Genomic DNA, 20855 nt, shown 5'->3' with positions numbered 1-20855 from the left:
GGAAAAAAGTTTTATTATCGACCAATTATAGAGGGCGACATATTACGTGTGTATATTTTTCAATCAACAACAAAAGTCGATCCTCGATACAGTTTTTCACAGGCCCGAGAGCAGAGTGGGAAGAACTTGACACAAAAGGTGAGGTAAAATTTAAATGTTTTTACTCGAATATTGTTAACTTTAAAATGTTATAATTGTTTAGAGTTATAATCCTGATAGAGAACGTTTACTTTTATGCTGTAGCGTAATAAATAAAGCATAGGAAATTTACCGTATGCTAGGCCTAACGTAACCAACTTTGGACGGTTGATTAGCTAGTAGGCTGGCTACGACGCAGATGAGGCCCGGGATGGGGACATGACTGGTCGTCTGCTGAACTCACTAATGTTTGGGCTTAGGCTAAATTTATCTCAATAATATTTATACTATAAATAATAAATTAACTATACTAATTATAGTTATAATACAAATGTTATTTCTTAATAGTAAATACGTATCCTAATAATATTTCAAAATTGTGCCTTTCCATAAAATAAGTAAAGTACTAAAAGTAGGCCTAGCCTAGGCTAGATTATAGAATAGGCTAGTTAGTAGTTGCATACTATAGGCTAGTTCTATATTAAATATATCGATGGTATGATTTATTTTTATTAGATGATATACAAGTTTTAGTTTTGGGGGTTGTAGTGGGGCTAATGTAGGCTGCTCTGGCTGGAATATTTCTTTCTTTATATACCTTTCTTTTAGTTTTCCTTTCTTTAGCATATTCTCACTTTAGCTTAGGATTATTAATATTCATATGTGACCATATAAATATTATTTACAGATTTGTGTGACAAAAGTTTATTATCATTTGGTTGCAAGTTTGTAAGTTTAACATGCTTTCACACAGTCATGTTTGGTTTTACTGACAAGAAAAGGAACGAGACATTAACAAAAATAGAATTTGCGAAACCACTTCCACAGGTATTACTTTGTTTTTAACTGTTGATTCCGATTCGTGTGAACACAAGTTAGAATTCACTTAACCTAAAACTTAGACCCCATTTAGACTTATAGTATATTTGGGATAGGCAATTACAGGTATGAAACCCACAGCTCTTCCAAAGCTCCGTCTGCACTATCAAACTAGTTTGACAAAAAAGTGTGATGTGCCCAAATATGGTAGTGATATGCTTAAATATGGTAGGGATATGCTTAAATATGGTAGTGATGACATCATCATGTCCATAACACTTTACCAAATTGTAATTTTCTTTTAACCACAGATACCAGAAATAGAAGTGATGGAGGGTGATGAAGCGAGTCACACATCTGTAGAAGATGTAAGTGATTGCTTAAGAGCAAACATCAAAGATGGGCTGTACACCGCTGATGTGGAACAACGGAGAAAACGCTTTGGATTTAATGAGTTTATTATTGCAGACGAAGAGCCATTGTGGAAGAAATATGCTGGACAGGTTAGTACAAAATGCTTAATGTTTCCATAATAATAATAATCCCATGCTCGAGTATAATCCCATGCTCAAGTATGATCCCATGCTCAAGTATAATCCCATGCTCAAGTATAATCCTATGCTCAAGTATGATCCCATGCTCAAGTATAATCCTATGCTCAAGTATGATCCCATGCTCAAGTATAATCCTATGCTCAAGTATGATCCCATGCTCAAGTATAATCCTATGCTCAAGTATAATCCTATGCTCATGTATAATCCCATGCTCAAGTATAATCCTATGCTCAAGTATGATCCCATGCTCAAGTATAATCCTATGCTCATGTATAATCCCATGCTCAAGTATAATCCTATGCTCAAGTATGATCCCATGCTCAAGTATAATCCTATGCTCAAGTATGATCCCATGCTCAAGTATAATCCTATGCTCAAGTATGATCCCATGCTCAAGTATAATCCTATGCTTGAGTATAATACCATGCTCAAGTATAATCCTATGCTCATGTATGATCCCATGCTCAAGTATAATCCTATGCTCATGTATGATCCCATGCTCATGTATGATCCCATGCTCAAGTATAATCCTACTGTATGCTTGAGTATAATACCATGCTCGAGTATAATCCCATGCTTGAGTAATCTAATCTAATAATACTATAAGTCAACTTTCCCATTTTCTGAAACTTTTCCATTAAAAACACATACAGAATATTTCTAGAAAATTAGACATGTTAGCCCAGCCAAATGATTTCCAGTATTGGTTTCATAATATTAAATTGAATTTTCTTCTTTTTGATATTCAGTTTAAAGATCCATTGATTTTATTGCTACTGGCATCAGCTCTGGTCAGTGTTATCATGGGTCAATATGACGATGCGGTCAGCATTACAGTAGTGAGTAACTTGACCTTCATTACTTTTAAATGCATTATTGTCAACTAAAGGAAATAAATATTCATTTAGTATAAACATCCTAAATTTCTATCATTATTAAAGTCTTAAGCTCTGTCTACTACAATACAATTTGCTCTTAAGCGCTGTCCACACTAACTAACAAACTTGTTTGACAAAAAAAGTGTGATGTGCCCAAATATAGTAGCAATATTCCCAAATATGGTATTAATATGACATCATCATGTCCATATAATAGGCACATCACATTTTTTTTGTCACATAAAATTTGATAGTGTGGACAGAGCTTTAGTGTGTTCCCAATAGTCCTTTACAATACAGTATAGAATTTATTCTCATGGTAATTAAATATTGTATCGAGATGCATGCATATGCTTCTGTTTGCTTGGCGCATAATTAAATAATCTCTAATTAAATTTATACTTAATTAGTATCTTTTGGGAAGTTGTTGTTTGTTTACAACAGCAGTTTCATATATACAAATATATTGTTATATTTACTGTATTTTTACATAGAAAATTCAATCTGAAATATACGCTATAATTTAATTTACTCTTACTTTCATTTTAATTAGATTAATTTTAATATATTTTATAATTTATTTAATTGTTCAAATATTGTTTTTTATTCCCATTCTAAAAATATGAAAAGAATAAAAAAAAAAAATAAAAAAATCACACTGTATTATTAATTTAAATAAAATTTAATCAAATTCAATTTTGTAAGTGTACGTTATAAATGTTTTAATTTAACTCTTTACTGTAACTGTAACTTAATTAAATAAATTTTAGAATATTTTATAATTTATTTAATTGTACTGTACAATAATACGCACAACTGTATATTTTTAGTCGCATGGACGTGACTCTATAGTTCACTATGTCTGTCTGTCGGTCCGGTATCATTATGCGTTTTAGCACGCGACTTATGGCTGTTGGCCTTGTTTTATTCCCGTTTTAGTAAAAATATTTTGAAAAGAAAGAAAAAAATATCAATAAGATAGTTCAGTGGACTCTAAAAGGTTTTCTTACCAGTAAACAAAAATAAAATTATTTTATATTATAAATAAAATCGATAATGCTAAAAATATTAAATATTAAAACAACCTAACAATATATGTAAAGCTATACTACTAATCATAGTTAGCTTATACTGTATATTTTGTAAAATGGAATAAATTATGATTTTCATCCAAATTCTGCTCACACAATAACAAATGTTTTTCTCATTGTAAGTCAGTAGCATTATTGATTGATGATTGAACAGAATATTGATGTATTTTACGTGTCTTGTGTTATTAATATCTATTTTTGCAGGCTATTCTTATTGTGGTGACAGTTGCTTTTGTGCAGGTAAGTTGAAACATCAATAAAATATATTTTTAGCCAAGAAGTGCAATAATAATAATAATAAGTTATTAAGATTTTTCTTAATTGCACACCAACAAAAATTCATCAAGGTACTTATGAAAAATGTGGGAAAAAAATAAAGTAACTGTATTTTAAAGATCCTTCATTTCAAGTGCACATCCACAAAAAGTCATCAAGGTGCTTATGAAAATGAGGCGAACAATAATATGTATTAAGATCGTTTAAGTGAACATCAACAAAGATTCAAGATGTTGTCAAGGGAAAAAAGAGACTTGTGCTTAAAGCTCTGTCTACACTATCAAACTTTATTTGACAAAAAAATGTGATGTACCCATATATTTTGGTATATTACTGCCATATTTGGGCACATCACTCTGTTTTTGCCAAACAAGTTTGATAGTGTGGACAGAGCTTTAGACTGTTAGACATACGGTCATACTAACCCGGTTAGATGAAGACACAGCTTTGCACTGTTTGATACGTGTTTGATCCAAAAGATGACCAGGGTAATAATGCCTGTTACTGATGAAATGGGGGCTATATAAATGTGGTATTATTATTATTATTATTATGATTTGGCCGAGGCAATTCCACCAGGGAATAGTAAAATTACACTCCAATTCTGATCAAAGCATTGAATTGATTTCGGTTGAGCCAGTTCCACACACAGGGTGTTGTAACAAACGAGCGACCTATCACCCCATTATCACGTTCCACGGGCAATTCTTTTCCGCATGAGTGACTCTATTATCCATATTCTACTCGTCTTGTATTGCTTCCTTGGAGATAAGAAACAGACATGTGACCCAAACGACCCTGATCAATATAAAATTGATTCTTATTTCTTATTGCTTTAGCTTTTGGGATACTCAAGCTTTTTGGCTGCCTCTTATCTCAATATTTTATATGAGGGACTAGGGGAGGGAGACATTTACTTTAGTATAAGTGGAGGATGGTCTGTTCATGGAGAAATAAGTTAACTTATTCTCCATGGTCAGTTTTAATACTAAAAAAAAAGAAACTAGTTATACCCTAGAGGCCGATTTACACAGACTAACGGTAATAAAAATTTAGAATCAATGTTATTCCTTATGACCATTTAGACACAATGCGGTGTGGACTCATGGTTACTACTCAGGATAGATTCAGATTATGCGTGAGACAAGCTACGCATTTTCTGTTTACCTTTACCCCTTGTCTGTGTAAATTGGCCTTTAGGTGGTTTTTGCTCAGGATAGATACAGATTCTGCGTAAAACAAGCTATGCGGTTTTCCGCTTACCGTTACCGCTTGTCTGTGTAAATTGGCCTTTAGGCGGTTTTTGCTCAGGATAGATACAGATTTTGTGTAAGACAAGCTATGCGGTTTTCCGCTTACCGTTGCCGCTCGTCTGTGTAAATAGGCCCTTTAGCCCTAGCAGAATTGCTTGCACTAATGTATTTAATTATAAAGAAAATATTATTAATTTTATGCTAGATTTTGACTGAATACTACATTGATACAAATGAGTATTGATTATTTTCTAACAAGGTTTTAAACTGCTATAATATTATTTGCATAACTGCTACTACTGCATAAGAGTAAACAGAAATATTGTTACATATTTATAAGAAATGTCTTCATGGAATATCAGACTTTAGATCGATGAAAGTTTATTAGCAAATACCTATCAGTTCAATCCGCTAATTTTACTACGTTTACAGATGAAGTCATTTTTTAATTCAGCATTTTAAACATATTGACAACTTGCGACTATTTTGGAAGATTTTCTTGTGTTAAGCTTTGTCTACAGCTCTATCAAACTTTATGTGACAAAAAAATGTAATGTGCCTATACTCTATACTTTGTTTTATCTTGAAATAGGAAATTAATGAAGATTTATTCAGGTTATCCATTATTTCTAGGAAGCTCATTTTATCAATTAAACTACATGATTGCTACTGTAGTACTAAAGTCACTGGTAGTTAATTGTAAATAAGTCAGTTATTTCTACAATTTCATAATATTACTAGTACCCATATTGTATACTATGTTAATAATTGATTTAAAATACTTTATTAAGAATAAAATGTAAAGGAAAGAATAAAAAAATGTTGAAACTCGCACACATTTTGTGTGTTGTCATGTCAACACACCTTCTCAATGAAACGTTTTTCCACTTTTCTTTGATTAACAAGAACTTTAAAATGGAGATGAATTTATTCAATGTATTATATAATTAAAATATTTATTTGTTACCATGCCCCTACCAGCAACATTGTGTCATCTAATTTGATATTAAAGTACAGTCAACTCTCACAGTACCAGGCTCTCTGAAAACCAGAAACTCTCACAGTACCAGACTTTTTTTAATTTATTTATATTTAGCCAGTCCAAAGTCTGGTATTGACTGTACTTCAATATTATTTTTTACCACACCCCTACCACACCCCTACCAGCGATCGTGTCAACTCATTTCAGAAGTAGGCCCCCCTTAGGATTGCCCAAAATGTCTGGCTTTATTCCTTTTAATTAAGAATCTTTTTGACCTAACCATGTTTGGTTTTCATCAGAAGCTAGTTTATAGGAATTTACTAAAATTTAGGTTTTTCTTTCCCAAATAATAAATTTTAATCTTGGTTTTGGGATATATTTATTTCAACTAGATCCAACAGCGAAAAAGTCACCAATTATTATAGGATGCCTTAAAAATATTTAGATATAAATATATACATAAAAACACAGTAGTAGTATATAATAAGAAACATTCATTATTTGTATAATGACACACGCCCTCTACTTTAGGCTTAAATGACCTGGTTGACCTCAGGAAAAGATGGCTTCATAAATTATTTTTTTAATTTGAATTTTTTTATTTTATTCAATCGAAACCAACAGTGATAATTACCGCCAATAACAGGTTTGATACAAACAAAGCTAGGACTGTTTAAAGCACCTTGATCGGTCCTAACTTCTCTCGTCCAGTGCCCTCCTTGACCAGAGGAAAAGGCAACGTCTGAGGCAGATAATAGATGCTGGGGCTGCCATAGAGTCAGCAATGCTGATTTCAAATGCCTAACAGGATCTAGCTCCATATACAGCATCCAGATGGTCTCCCATGCAAGCTCTAACCGGGCCAAATGTTGCTTAAGTTCGGTGATCTGACGAATTGTTTTTTCAATTATTTACTCTTTATTTTGTTGATCTCTTTTATAGGAATATAGATCAGAAAAATCTCTAGAAGAATTAAATAAATTGGTTCCACCTTCTTGTCACTGGTAAGTCTAAAATTGTAATTGTCTGCGACATGTTGGTCACATGACCAGGCATGGCTTAACGCCAACATCGCTTGGTAAGTTTACTTTACCCACTGGTAAAATCTTAAACAATCCAAAATTATTCAACTGTGTCCTATGGAAGGCAATCACCGCCAAAAATACAAGTACAAACATATAATGTATTCGTCAATATATACAACATACTCAAAGAAAAGGACAACAGAAAGACGTGCACGTACAATGTAATTGCGAAAATGGATGTGCCAAAAATTACCATTGTTTGTTTATAATTGTATTTTGGCAGTGATTGCCTTCCATAGTACCCTGCTTTCATGATAGTTATATCATACAAAAAGAACACGTAGATATTTTAAACTTATATTAAAAATTGGTTGAATTTTAATTGTACGTTATTTCACCATATGTACATGTTTCTTTTTAAATTTGGCCCGAGGGTGTATATGGTGTAGCTAGAGTTCTCTTGTTACTGGTATAGTGTATGTTGAATAAAAGTGAATAACAAATGGGAATGTTGAAAGCTTGGTTCCCACTAGAACGTAAACGAAACTCAAGCGTTTTAACCAATGACAAGCGAAGATATAGACAGTTAGCAATCACAAGCGAATAAGCCATCGCTTGTGATTGGTCAATTCACTTGCGTTGCGTTACGTTGTTGCGTCGCTAGTGGGAATCACGCTTAAGTAAGACGAGCTCAGTGTCCTGAAAAAACTAGTTGGCACGTACATAACAATTAGATGATATTATGTATGGCATTCTTTATTTCAATGCTTTCAAGAAATCTGATCTGCTTGTAAAATTACAAACTTGATATCTTTTGTATTCAACTATCTAGATATTTAGTTTCCAATTTCTAATGGCAATAGAAAAGAAATTTGTTCGTTTTGATAAATAAGGCCTAATTTATTTATGTTTTATTCTAAAGCTCAACACTATCAAACTTTATGTTAAAAAAATGTCATTTACCCATATATGGACACGATGATGTCATATCACTACCATATTGGGGAACATCACTACCATATTTGAGCACATCACACTTTTTTTGTCAAACTAGTTTGATAGTTTAGACAGAGCTTAAGGATTGTTAGAGAATTTTAATTCTAAATGTTAGCTGTTATTTATATACTGTATGAAGCTTTTATATTTTTTTTATCTTAACAAAAGACTCATTATTTCATACTGAAAAGGAAGTGTGATTGCCTCATATTACTTTGAAATAAACCATCCCACGTCCTGTTTCAAAAACAATTAGGATCATTCAAAAGTGTGATGTGCCCAAATATGGTAGTTATATGACCAAATATGGTAGTGATATGACCAAATATGGTAGTGATATTGTATGACCTCATCATGTCCATGGGCACATCACATTTTTTTGTCACATAAAGTTTGACAGTGTAGACAGAGTCTAAGAGAAGGGAATTTTATTTTTAAATACATTTTGTTTTTGTGCTAATATCATAGCAGAATTATGGTAGAATAAATGTATTTGTGTAGAAATGATACACATGAAATGAAATAGATTATATAAACATATTTTGTATCGTAGTGAAGGAAAACATATTTATTTAACAATAATATTTACATTTCATTTTCCAAGTGTGCAAATAGTGATAAACAAATAGAATATTACATTTAAATGTGGTTTATCAACATGCAATATTAAATCAGTGCATTGGATTTAATATTTTATGAACAATAATAATCTATTATTAAATTTATAAATGTATAATTTGTGAGAACAGATGGTACTTCAGTACTATCTGTACTGTACCACTTGTTTTTGATTTGTCTTAGATTTATAATAGACGATAATTTAAATAATAATATAAATAATTCTTATAATAGAATTTATTAAAAAATTATTAGTGCCCACTTCTTTATTTCATTGAAATATGAACCACAGTCATCACGTATACACTTGATGGTCTAATGGTATGGGTTCAGCCTAGCAATCTGAAAGTCGTAGGTTCAAATCCCACCTTGTATTTGTTGCACAACAATTGATGATGGTTTTGCTGCAATATAGAAATAACTTTTCTCCTTTTTTGTATGAATTGTTTAGTATACGTGATGGTAGGTTGACTGAGATCCTAGCCCGTCTACTCGTTCCAGGTGATACAATTCAGCTAAGTATTGGTGACCGAGTCCCCAGTGATGTTAGGCTTATAGAGGTAAATGCACAGACAGGTTTTACAATCAAACTCACCCTGGCTTCATATATGCTCAGTAAGCTCATATATGCTCAATGACCTCATATATGCTCAGTAAGCTCATATATGCTCAGTAAGCTCATATATGCTCAATGACCTCATATATGCTCAATGACCTCATATATGCTCAATGACCTCATATATGCTCAATGACCTCATATATGCTCAGTGAGCAATTACTTTAGCCCTATTACCTACCACGTCATAATGATATTTCATAGTATATTTACAAAGCAAAACACTGCCTGCCATTAGTTTGGACCAGAGCCATATAGAAAGAGTTCCGACATTGAATGGATTAAAAGCCATTTTTGTGCCCAAAATATTGCGTGCTCCATCCACGCAGTACGTATGCGCGTTTAATTTGGATAGTGATTCTCTATAGTTAATGCATTGTTTTTACATTTTGTTGTTTAAAATTATCTTCGCAGTAACTTTATAATTTTTTTATTATTTTAACAAACATTTTTGATATAAAATTTGGTAATTAAAGCCTTTTGAACATTATGTATTTTTCTAACAAAGGATTCAACTTCATACTCTACATAGGAATAGTTGGACACAATGATGGCCGGAAATGTACCATGTGACTTTTCTATTTGTTTCGTTTCTTTTTGCTAGGCTGTTGACTTAGCCATAGATGAATCTAGTTTTACAGGAGAGACTAAGCCCAGCTCCAAAACGGCGTTGACTCAGCCAGTAGGGGGTAATGGACACCACACCACTCAGAAAAATATAGCCTACATGGGTACGCTTGTAAGGTGTGGAAGGGGCAAGGTAAATATCTCCTTGGATTGAGGCTAGATGTGTAGTTGTGGCTTGGTGGTTATAATGCTTGGCTACCAATCTAAGAATCCTGGGTTCAAGTCCTGTCAGTGTCAGGATTTTTTCTAATGAAAATTTACAACTCCACTCCTTGTAATAAGTCTTTGTTTATGTAGAGCATCTTGTGTATATGGAATTGCCACCTTTAAGAAGGATAGCGAATGAATTCGCTTATGGTTATCATTTGTGAAAAAGATAGATTAAGCCTGTGCAACTTGGTAGAGTTTATTATCTTTTGCCTGCAAATTTCAGTCTTAATTTTTATATTAATCTTTTCTAGGGTATTGTCATTGGTACTGGTGAAAATTCAAAGTTCGGGGAGGTATTTAAAATGATGCAAGCAGAGGAGGTAAAGAGCTTTAATTTTGTCATTTCCAACGCAGAATAAAAAATAAATATTTCTATTTTTATGTACTTTTTTCCCTTTTTCTTTTAGGCTCCGAAGACACCACTGCAGAAGAGCATGGGTATTCTAGGCAAGCAACTATCTATCTATTCCTTTGGTATCATCGGCTGTATTATGGTGCTAGGCTGGTTACAGGAACGACCGATACTTGATATGTTCACTATAGGAGTAAGGTAATTAAGAAATATTTGTTTACTCCACTGCATTAGTAAGGCATAATTTGAGGGCAGCAGATAATAACTTGATATGTATATTTTTGATCTTCCAGCCTTGCTGTTGCTGCAATCCCAGAAGGCTTACCAATTGTAGTGACTGTGACCTTAGCCTTAGGGGTCATGAGAATGGCTAAACGAAATGCAATTGTGAAAAAGCTTCCCATTGTTGAAACCTTAGGTATGTTAATTATTTCTCATTTCTGATACTAATAATTTAGTATTATACAAATAATTAATGTTTATGAGTGGAATGGTACAAATAATTTCATGAAGTGAAAATAGTATTTCATCTGTCACTGGATGAAATTATTTGTACCATTCCATAGATATAAAAACACTTATTAAGGGCCTTTCACACCTGTTCCATGGCTATGCAGCAATCAATATATTGTAATACTAGAGGGTACTCCGAGAGTACAAACCTCCGCCTACTGTAAAATTCCCCTACATGAAATGCCCCCTGAATATTTTTTTTTTTACATTTTTTTTTATTCTAAGTGTAAATATGTTAACTGCACACTACAAAGTTGTGGATGACAGTGTGGTGTAATGGTTATGTATCCAGCCTCTCACAGTTGAGATCGCTGGTTCAAGTCCCACTGAGGTTTTTTTTTTTTTTTTTTTTTTTTATTTCTTTTGTTTTTTGTGGACCTTGATCTTTGACCCTGACTGATTATATGATGTGTCATTGATCATTGTGGCTAAGTTTGGTGAGAATCGGATAAAAACTGTGGTCTCTAGGCAGTAAAATAGTTTTTTGTTAGTTGTGACCTTTTCCCCTCAAAGTCGAACTCGTCCGAGCTTTTGGGGCATAGATCATTGTTTCCAAATTTGGTGAGAATCGGATAAAAACTGTGGCCTCCAGGCTGTTCACAGACACACACACACACACACACACAAACATACAGGGGTGAAAACATAACCTCCTTGGCGGAGGTAATAATGTGTTTTTAATGAGGTTTTACTGTATTAAAGACTCTACTCGTTTGGATGATTGAATATCACAGTTGTTTATTCAATAATACGCTATAAATAATAAATAATATAATTATAAAGAAACCGGAACAAAGTATAAGTGATGCTGTAAGTTAGGTGTGGCTGTAGATATGCTTCTGAGGAAGTGTCGGTAAGGTGTGTGTTCGAAGAAGTGTCTGTGAGGTGTGTATCGGCTTCTGTTCATTAGGATATGTCATTACATCGTCTCTGAGGTTAATGATTGGTCCTAAGTCTATCCAGGTACGTTTGGAGTGGAGTGATTGATCTTATCTGGGAAGGGGTTGGTTACAATGATGAATTGACCCTGTCGAATCTCTGCTTAAAACTGTCAATATCTAATAATTTTACGATGTGAACGGTCAAATTAACTGTTTACTTTTAGGATCTTATTATGAACTAATGAACATTAAAACATCTGGACAATCTCTTCACTGGACCTTTCTGGGGCAAATTCGAGAACCCAATTAAATTGTAATACTAAGGTTGATTTTTCAATTATAAATCTATATGATTACATTACAATATGCGTAGACACGAAAAAATAAAACATTGACGTACGAATAGATTTGCCGACTCCGGCAGGTGTGAAATACCGTATATTTCGGTGTATAAGTCGCACTTTTGACACGCAAATTTGACCTCTAAATTAAGGGTGCGTCTTATACACCGAACATTATGCCTCACACCACACCACACAGATTGTAGCCTACATATCGTCACCTTGTTGGCTAGCTAGGCCTAGGCTAGCTACAGTGTACTAACGTAACGGCAACCTGCTTCTGCCTAGTTTTCAAGGCATTTTAGCGTGATGTTATACTAAATATGATGAAAAGATTTGTTCATTATGGAGCTGTTTCAGGCACTCCGATAAAATTTCATTTGTAAACATTTACGATTGGAATAGGCCTGACTAGGCCCTAGTATTTATTTATAGTTATACGCACGATCGCCGACCGCCGCACCCCCAGCGCAAGCCCTCCTTGGCGGCCACATGGTCTATGGTATTCAACTAGTATATTCTCCAGTTGATTATAGCATGGACCTAGCGTATACACTTCTCGGATACATAGATACTAATCGAATACGATTGTCCGTGAAAACGTTCGCCCTCTCGAAATGTTAGCCCACACACGTGTGTGACACACAAGATCATGCACTCGGTGTTGCGGCGAAACTCATGAATAACAAGTTGTTATAAGAACTTGTTGAGGCTGGGCACGGCCGAGCCTAGGTAAGAAAAACCCTAAATAAAGGACTCCGTTGTAGATATAACAATATATTATTACAATAATATTGATTACAATTTAAAAAAAACATTTTTTGATGAAATATAAAGTGCAACTTATACATCGACGATATAAAAAATACCGATATTTTGCTCTCAGTTAGGTGGTGCGTCTTATACACCGGTGCGACTTATACACCGAAATATACGGTACCCTTAACTTACACTTATTTTGTATCATGTGACAACCTACAATCGTCCAATCAAATTATGGGAATCTATTTAGGTGTTATATAATACAGGATATCTGCATATAGTTGTTAATATAATCACAAACACTACCAGTCCTTGTGCTCTTGGTTTTCATGTTTTTATTTTACTTTTAGGTTGTGTGAATGTGATCTGTTCTGATAAAACTGGAACTCTCACCAAGAATGAGATGACAGTTACATCACTGCATACATCGGATGGATGCCATGCTGAGGTAACGTTTTGATGATTAACTTTTTTGATAAATAGGATGATATTTAAACAAAACCGAGACATTCTCAACCTTACTTAAAAATATGGTGTACCGCAAACTCGACTTGCTATTGAATATATTGTAGATATCCCAGAGCCTACAGTATAAGAGTTAGAGAGTAAAATCAGTATTGTGTTCAATAAACAACAGTAGGCGTGGTCAACTGGGATGTTTTGAGTAGCAGATCTAGCTCCTCTGAATCTCTGTCTACACTATCAAACTTTTTGTGACAAAAAAATGTGATGTGCTCATATATGGACATGATGATGTCATATCACTACCATCTTTAAGCATATCACTACCATATTTGGGCATATCACACTTCTAGTCAAACTAGCTTTATAGTGAAGGCAAAGCGTAATTCTTTGCTGCTGTTTATATGCAGGCAAAGGTAGTAGCTCACTGCAAGTTGTTTGCAAGTGACCATTGAATGCACCTAATATGTTCAAATTACTTTACATTTATAATATTTTAAAAATAATATTTGTTTGCACTTTCTTATAGGTCACAGGTGTTGGCTACAATGGTAATGGTGATGTCATATATGATGGTCAAGTTGTCAGGGGTTACAATAATTCTTCTATAGCTAGGTTAGCTGAGGTAAGAATACAAAATACTTAACGTCTAGTTACACTCAACTTTTATTTAAAACATTAATGAAAACATTAAAATGGATCAGTAACCCTTTTTTTTCTTGTTCCATTTTTTTATAGGTTAGCTGTGTGTGCAATAATGCAGAAATTCATCAGGGTAGTCTACTAGGTCAGCCAACAGAGGGCGCTTTACTTTCATTTGCTCAAAAGGTACTGTTTAGCTTCCAAAACTTTCTTTTATAGCCCCCTCTAGATCTAGATAATGAACTTATTTTTGATATTTTGATAAACTGTTTCTTATATATTTGTATAATGTAAATTTTTATTTATTTTTTAACATTTCAAAAGTATAATATTTTATTAAATTTGTTTGTTACCTAATAATTAAATCCTCTGTTTTATTTATGATTTCATCATGTTAAAAATTAGAATAAAAGGCGGGTCCCATAATTTAACCTATGCTACACTGTATGTAGTAGCCTATGTATACAATGTATACTGTATATACTTAGACACAAAACAGATAGCACACTAACAACATTTTATTTTATATCGTAATGGCATAATCTTTTTCTGTTATGTCCATGTGGCGTCATGCGGATGACTTGTCAAAGTGACGAGTTAAAATCTAGTTTATTAATTAGTATCTTAAATTTATTTTGTTATAGTTACGTTTGAGTCACCTCCGAGAAGAAAATACACGTTTATCGGAGCAACCGTTCAGTTCGGAGACGAAGTTAATGGCGGTGAGATGCATCTCAATGTCGCGACCTCAAGAGGGGTCAATGTACTATGTCAAAGGAGCAATAGAAAGGGTGCTGGATCACTGTACCACTTATAACTATTATAATCAAACTAAAAATTTAACCAAAGAAGATAAGGAGAAATTCAGCCATCAGGCGAGACATTTAGGAAGCACAGGGTTGAGGGGTAAGTTAAGGGTGTGGGAGAGGGTGGTGGGGTTAAGGGTGTGGAGTAGGAGAGATAGAGAGAGGGGTGGGGTTGTAGCTTGGTAATTATAAAGCTCTGTCTACACTATTAAACTATGGTAGTGATATGACCAAATAATATGGTAGTAATATGTATATATAGGAACATCACATTTTTTGGTCACATAAAGTTGAACTTTATGTGTTATGTGACAACAAAGTTTGATGTGCCCAAATATGGTAGTGATATGACCAAATATGATAGTGATATGACACCATCATGTCTATATATGGGCACATCACATTGTTTGGTCACATGGCTTAATGGTGTGAGTTTGATGTACTTTTGACTCTACGGTTCCTCGTTTAAATCCTACTAAGGTGGTAGAATGGTGCTAGAATACTGTGTTCAGGAATCGAGTGAGGATGCTGTTGGTTGGTGACCTAATAGTCATAGATTCAAACCATACATTGTCACTTCTAATTTATAACTGGCTAGTTTTAATGCCGTTATAAAAATTAAAATACATTCTTTGATAAACCGCGTCAAAGTTCACAAATCTTCTCAACTTTCTAGACAATCAACAAAACGTTTTTTTAATCTGATCTCTATCTGCATTTATATTAGACCAATGATGTAATATACATATTAAGGTGTTATAAATTCCACCTATTATAAGTACATTATTATACCATCAAGCTGTTCAAACAGTCTCTAGACACCCACTTCAGATTTGGTAAATCCATAATATTCTTACAAATGCGCCAGACAATTGAACTGAGATTACATTTTAATTCATTTTATAGTAGCGGCTTATGTTTTTATTACCGGATAATAATTGTGATAAGGTACATTATAAAATAATAAAATAAATGATGACACTACACGATATAAATCGGGAGATCATCAAAGTACAAGCCTACACCAACAAAATGTCACCTTAATTGGGTTTGGCGCGTAGTTTTAAAAGATAAATCTCTGAGAAAAGCTATTCTATATTACACTACTATAACAATAGTTTATTCTTATATAGAGCATATAAGCATGCTCTTAATGCTCTGCACATTATTACCCCGGTCATTTATTTTTTGGATAAAACACGATGGAAACATACTCCCATAATGCAGCTACTAATCAGCGCAAAGTTGTGTCATGATCTCGCCGGCACCCATTTATACACCTGGGTGGAGAGAGGTAAATGTAAGTAAAGTTTCTTGCCTCATACAAGCAATGCGGCGAGAGTTGGATTTGAACCACGATCTCACAATTAGTAATCCAGTGTCCAACACACACGCCCTTTACTAAAATATTAATATGGTGTCTACTGAATAGTGGTTGGTAATACATGTATTAGCCCTCATATTTTCATGTAAAGTGTCCCCTGTTTGGCATCACTTCACTGTTGCCTAGTTGACTCTCTATCAATTGTAGTACCTCTATGGTTTTTACCAATATGCTTATGAATTAGATGAATTACCCCCTCTATAGTTTGATGTCTCCTTGATGATCGAGGAGCTATAAAATTTAAATTATTTTAGTATTTAAAGAACTGGAAAAATGTTTGGCAGGCAACCTGTTAAGACAAGTTTAATAAGCAAGTCATTACAGTAGCAAAGGTCAATTTAATTCAGTACTTATAAGATAACAAGGAGGCCATAGCAACCCCAGATTTCCCCCAATCAACTCCCAAGTACCCATCTAATAAAAGCATTATGTAACCACTTGAATGGAAGCGCTCATTTATAAACAATAAATAATAGTTCAAGTGGTGATTGTATGTGAATTTGCTAGCCATAATTTATTGTGTCAATATTTAAGAGGTTGCATTAGATTGGCTTTAAAAAATATTGGAAAATAATTTGTAATATATAATAATATAAACCCATTCTGTGTTTAGTCTTGTGTCAATATACATTATATTATCTTTATACATTTGACTTTCAGAAATACCGTATTATTAAACCTAAACTTTTATTTTTGTTGCTGCAAGCAAATTATATTAACAAAATATAGTTACATAAGTTTATTTATACAATCAACTGTCTCAAACTTTAAAAACATTTGGTGGAAAAAAAATGGAGTTTTCAGAACAATTATAATTTCTCAATATTTTAATTTTTCAGTTATTGCCTTAGCTCTAGGGAAAGAGCTAGATGAGTTGACATATTGTGGTGTGGTCGGCATAATTGACCCACCCCGTCCAGATGTCCGAGAGTCTATTGAGACGTTGCTAGGTAGTGGAGTGTCCATTAAGATGGTGACTGGTGATTCAGAAGAAACGGCTAGTGCTATAGGTACTGTATCTAAAAATGTGCTATAGGTACTCTTATCTAAAAATGTGCTATAGGAACTCTATCTAAAAATGTGCTATAGGTACTCTATCTAAAAATGTGCTATAGGTACTCTATCTAAAAATGTGCTATAGGAACTCTATCTAAAAATGTGCTATAGGTACTCTATCTAAAAATATGCTATAGGTACTCTATCTAAAAATGTGCTATAGGTACTCTATCTAAAAATGTGCTATAGGTACTCTATCTAAAAATGTGCTATAGGAACTCTATCTAACAAGCACGAATGTGCGATACTCGGGGTACAGCAAAAAAAGCTGTAATGACGTCATAAGACCGGATGTGTCACATACACATCAATAACCTCGCTACCAAATACGGCTATACGGTACCATCTTTGAGACGTCATATAGCTGCATCCGGTTTGAAATTTAATAGCTTTGAGGACATGTCCCTGTAGTATATTCATGCCAAATCCCAGCTTAATACTACAACTAATAAGGGAGGAGTAGTACTTTATAAATCGCACCTTTTTCCTTGATAGTGTCCAGATGGAAGAAGAAGTAAAGATGAGAGAGTACTAGACTCGGGTACCCTAAGTAAAAATGTGCTATAGGTACTCTATCTAAAAATGTGCTATAGGAACTCTATCTAATTTAAGTGAGAATATTATTTTGTTTGTAGTTATTTTTCTATGAACTTTATTAAAACTGAAATTGCATATTCAAAGTCTTTTTTTAAATTAATCTTCATTTTTTATATTTTTGGGAGACAATACATCTTTAATATATTTTATTATAAAGTCAACTATGTTTTCTTGTTTTTACCTAATAGGTAGTAGACTTGGCCTCTATGCAGAAGGTTGTAAATCCTTGTCAGGGGATGATGTAGAAGAAATGGAGTTAATGGAACTCTCAAATGTTATTAACCAGGTAAAGTCTGGATAAGAGACTTAATCTCTGTCTACACTATCAAACAAGGTTGACAAAAAAGTGTGATGTGCCCAAATATGGTAGTGATATGCCAAAATAGGGGCAGATCCAAGATATTTTAAATGAATGAGCGCTAACATATAAAGCTCTGCCTACACTATTAAACTAGTTTGACCAAAAAATTGTGATGTGCCCAAATATGGCAGTGATATACCGAAATATGGTAGTAATATGACATCATCATGTCCATATATGGGCACAAATTAAGTTTGATAGTGTAGACAGGCCTTAAGAATGTATGCATAATCTTCATATAATTTCAAAGTTCAAGTGTTCACGCAATAAAACAAATATACAATTAAAAATGTTGTGGTAGAAAGACGCATAAGTTTAAATTCATAAGGAGAATAATTAAATATACAAAAGCTAAAGAAAAGGGAAAACTGTATGAGATATGTGATTACACAATTTAATATGTTTTTATTTCAATTTTTGTGTGCAGGTGTCAGTATTTTATCGAGTCAGTCCAAGCCACAAGTTAAAAATAATTAAGGTAAGAAATTCCCTGTTTATGAATGATTAAAATATTTTTAGTCCTGTATATTTTTTGGTTCTAGAAATGAATTGTAAATAACCAATCCTATATATATTGATTGCAACAAAGATTGATTTTGATTTATGACGTAAAATGTCATACTATGTGTACAAAATAATGTGATGATTATTCGCTATCTTCTAGGCCCTGCAACTGAATAATCTTGTAGTCGGTATGACAGGCGATGGGGTGAATGACGCTGTCGCATTGAAGACGGCTGACATCGGTATTGCGATGGGTCAAACCGGTACGGACGTGAGTAAGGAAGCTGCAGATATGATACTCGTGAACGACGACTTCTACACGATTATGTCGGCCATCGAAGAAGGAAAAGCAATATACTATAATATTAAGAACTTTGTTAGATTCCAGTTAAGCACGTAAGCTTTATTTATTTTATTTATTTAAAACATATTTATACAGGATAAAAACATATCAGGTATAGATGTTTTATATATGGTCCTGTTTGTTGATATAAAGTTTGCGGTACACCACGTATGTTAGTTCTGAAAAGATCTGTTGAGTTTCTCGACGTTTTGATCAATATGCTTTGTTAGTCCTGTTTATTGAAAATAAAAGGTTAAAAACAAGAATAAAAATTTCTTAAAACTTGCTAAAACAGTAGAATAAGAAAGTCAAAAATATATATGTCCACTTAGTGAAAATACAAAAATGAATAAAACCGTAAGTTGATTATTGATATTGATTGATCAATATTGATAATCCATAAGTTTACATCAAACCAATAAACCCTTGTGCTAAGTTGACAATCAATAGACCCACTGTAGCCTTGCAATATGGAATGAAATTCCAATGCACGTTCGAGAAATTAACTATAGGAAACCTTTTAAAACTAAAGTCAAAGAATTTTTATTAGATATGTGATGGTAATTTTCATCAACTTTTAATCATTATGTTATCTTAGCTATTTCACTTTGTGTTGTATTAATATACTATGTACTTTGATATTAATTAATTGTTTACATTATTTGCTTGATATCTTTAAAAAAGTTGATTGAAATTGGAAGTTGAGCTTGATAGGCATGTAGTTCAAGGAGTTTCTCTCCTTCTTTTTTGTCCATATATTTCATTATATTGATGTTTTTATGCCTTTTACTATACTTATGGATGAATAAAAGAAACTTGCATGGCATGATTAAACTCATGTTGTGGCTCCAAGCTTATAAAAGAAGGATTTTGTTCTTTTTCATTGATCACTTTTCCACAATTGTTTTTATTTCCAGGAGTATAGCAGCTTTGACTCTAGTTGCCTTATCAACCATTCTACGTTTTCCCAACCCTTTAAATGCTATGCAGATTTTATGGATTAATATCATTATGGATGGCCCACCAGCTCAAAGGTATTGCTAACATTATATTGAATAATAAATACAATAATAAAATGGAATAAAACATCTAAAGCTCTGTCTGCACTATCAAACTAGTTTGACAAAAAAGTGTGATGTGCCAAAATATGGTAGTGATATGCCCAAATATGGTAGTGATATAACATCATCGTGTCCATATATGACCACATCACATTTTTTGTCACATAAAATTTGATAGTGTAGACAGCTTTAATAGTAAAAAATAGATATCAAAATGTAGTTTTTAGCTCTCTAAACTGAAGAATAAAAACAAATATATATTTTTGAGTTACTGCTTTACATGTATGCCTCAAATTCTTCAATCCTGTTGGTATTATTTTCAGTACCTCGTCCTTCGGATGTGACGTTAAACCGTTATATTTGTGTGCATAATTGCTTAGTTCTTGTCTGTGGCTAGTGTGTGTGTGTAAAAGGGCCTAGTCCGAAAATCCTTGTTTCTAAGCATCATAAAAATATAACCTAAGCAAATGCGATGGATCATAAATTACTGTACTCTGTTTTTTTACAACCTTCTGGTCATTAAACTTGAAAGAGTTGATGCTAGCTATATGGGGTTCTTTTACACTTTTTTATATTTTTATCTCCATTTTATGTTCAATTCTTAAGTATCACCTACAGGCTGTAAAATAGTTTTGTAGTTACTGTTAAGTAGTTGCTTCTCTAAACACAATTTCATGTCATTAAAATAGTTGTGTGGTTATGGGTTT

General features: G+C 33.3%; 1 protein-coding gene across 1 annotated transcript in view; it reads left to right on the top strand.

Moving 5' to 3' along the window:
- The first annotated feature begins 26 nt into the window (after positions 1-26).
- Positions 27-20855, top strand: part of LOC140056594 (calcium-transporting ATPase type 2C member 1-like) — a 29301-nt gene continuing 8472 nt past the window's right edge. Inside the window, exons 1-20 of the mRNA XM_072102021.1 lie at positions 27-138; positions 827-966; positions 1269-1460; positions 2261-2350; positions 3685-3720; positions 6934-6995; positions 9082-9190; positions 9851-10006; positions 10335-10403; positions 10491-10633; positions 10729-10853; positions 13283-13380; positions 13924-14019; positions 14133-14222; positions 14681-14942; positions 17066-17236; positions 18068-18165; positions 18668-18718; positions 18905-19140; positions 20005-20121. Of these exons, the coding sequence (XP_071958122.1) occupies positions 895-966; positions 1269-1460; positions 2261-2350; positions 3685-3720; positions 6934-6995; positions 9082-9190; positions 9851-10006; positions 10335-10403; positions 10491-10633; positions 10729-10853; positions 13283-13380; positions 13924-14019; positions 14133-14222; positions 14681-14942; positions 17066-17236; positions 18068-18165; positions 18668-18718; positions 18905-19140; positions 20005-20121 (2273 nt within the window). The 5' untranslated portion in view covers positions 27-138; positions 827-894. The remainder of the gene's footprint in view (positions 139-826; positions 967-1268; positions 1461-2260; positions 2351-3684; positions 3721-6933; positions 6996-9081; positions 9191-9850; positions 10007-10334; positions 10404-10490; positions 10634-10728; positions 10854-13282; positions 13381-13923; positions 14020-14132; positions 14223-14680; positions 14943-17065; positions 17237-18067; positions 18166-18667; positions 18719-18904; positions 19141-20004; positions 20122-20855) is intronic.

Source organism: Antedon mediterranea, chromosome 8, assembly GCF_964355755.1.
Source record: "Antedon mediterranea chromosome 8, ecAntMedi1.1, whole genome shotgun sequence".
NCBI lineage: Eukaryota > Metazoa > Echinodermata > Crinoidea > Comatulida > Antedonidae > Antedon > Antedon mediterranea.
Note: the sequence above shows the minus strand (reverse complement) of the source record. Positions and strands in the feature narration are given on the sequence as shown.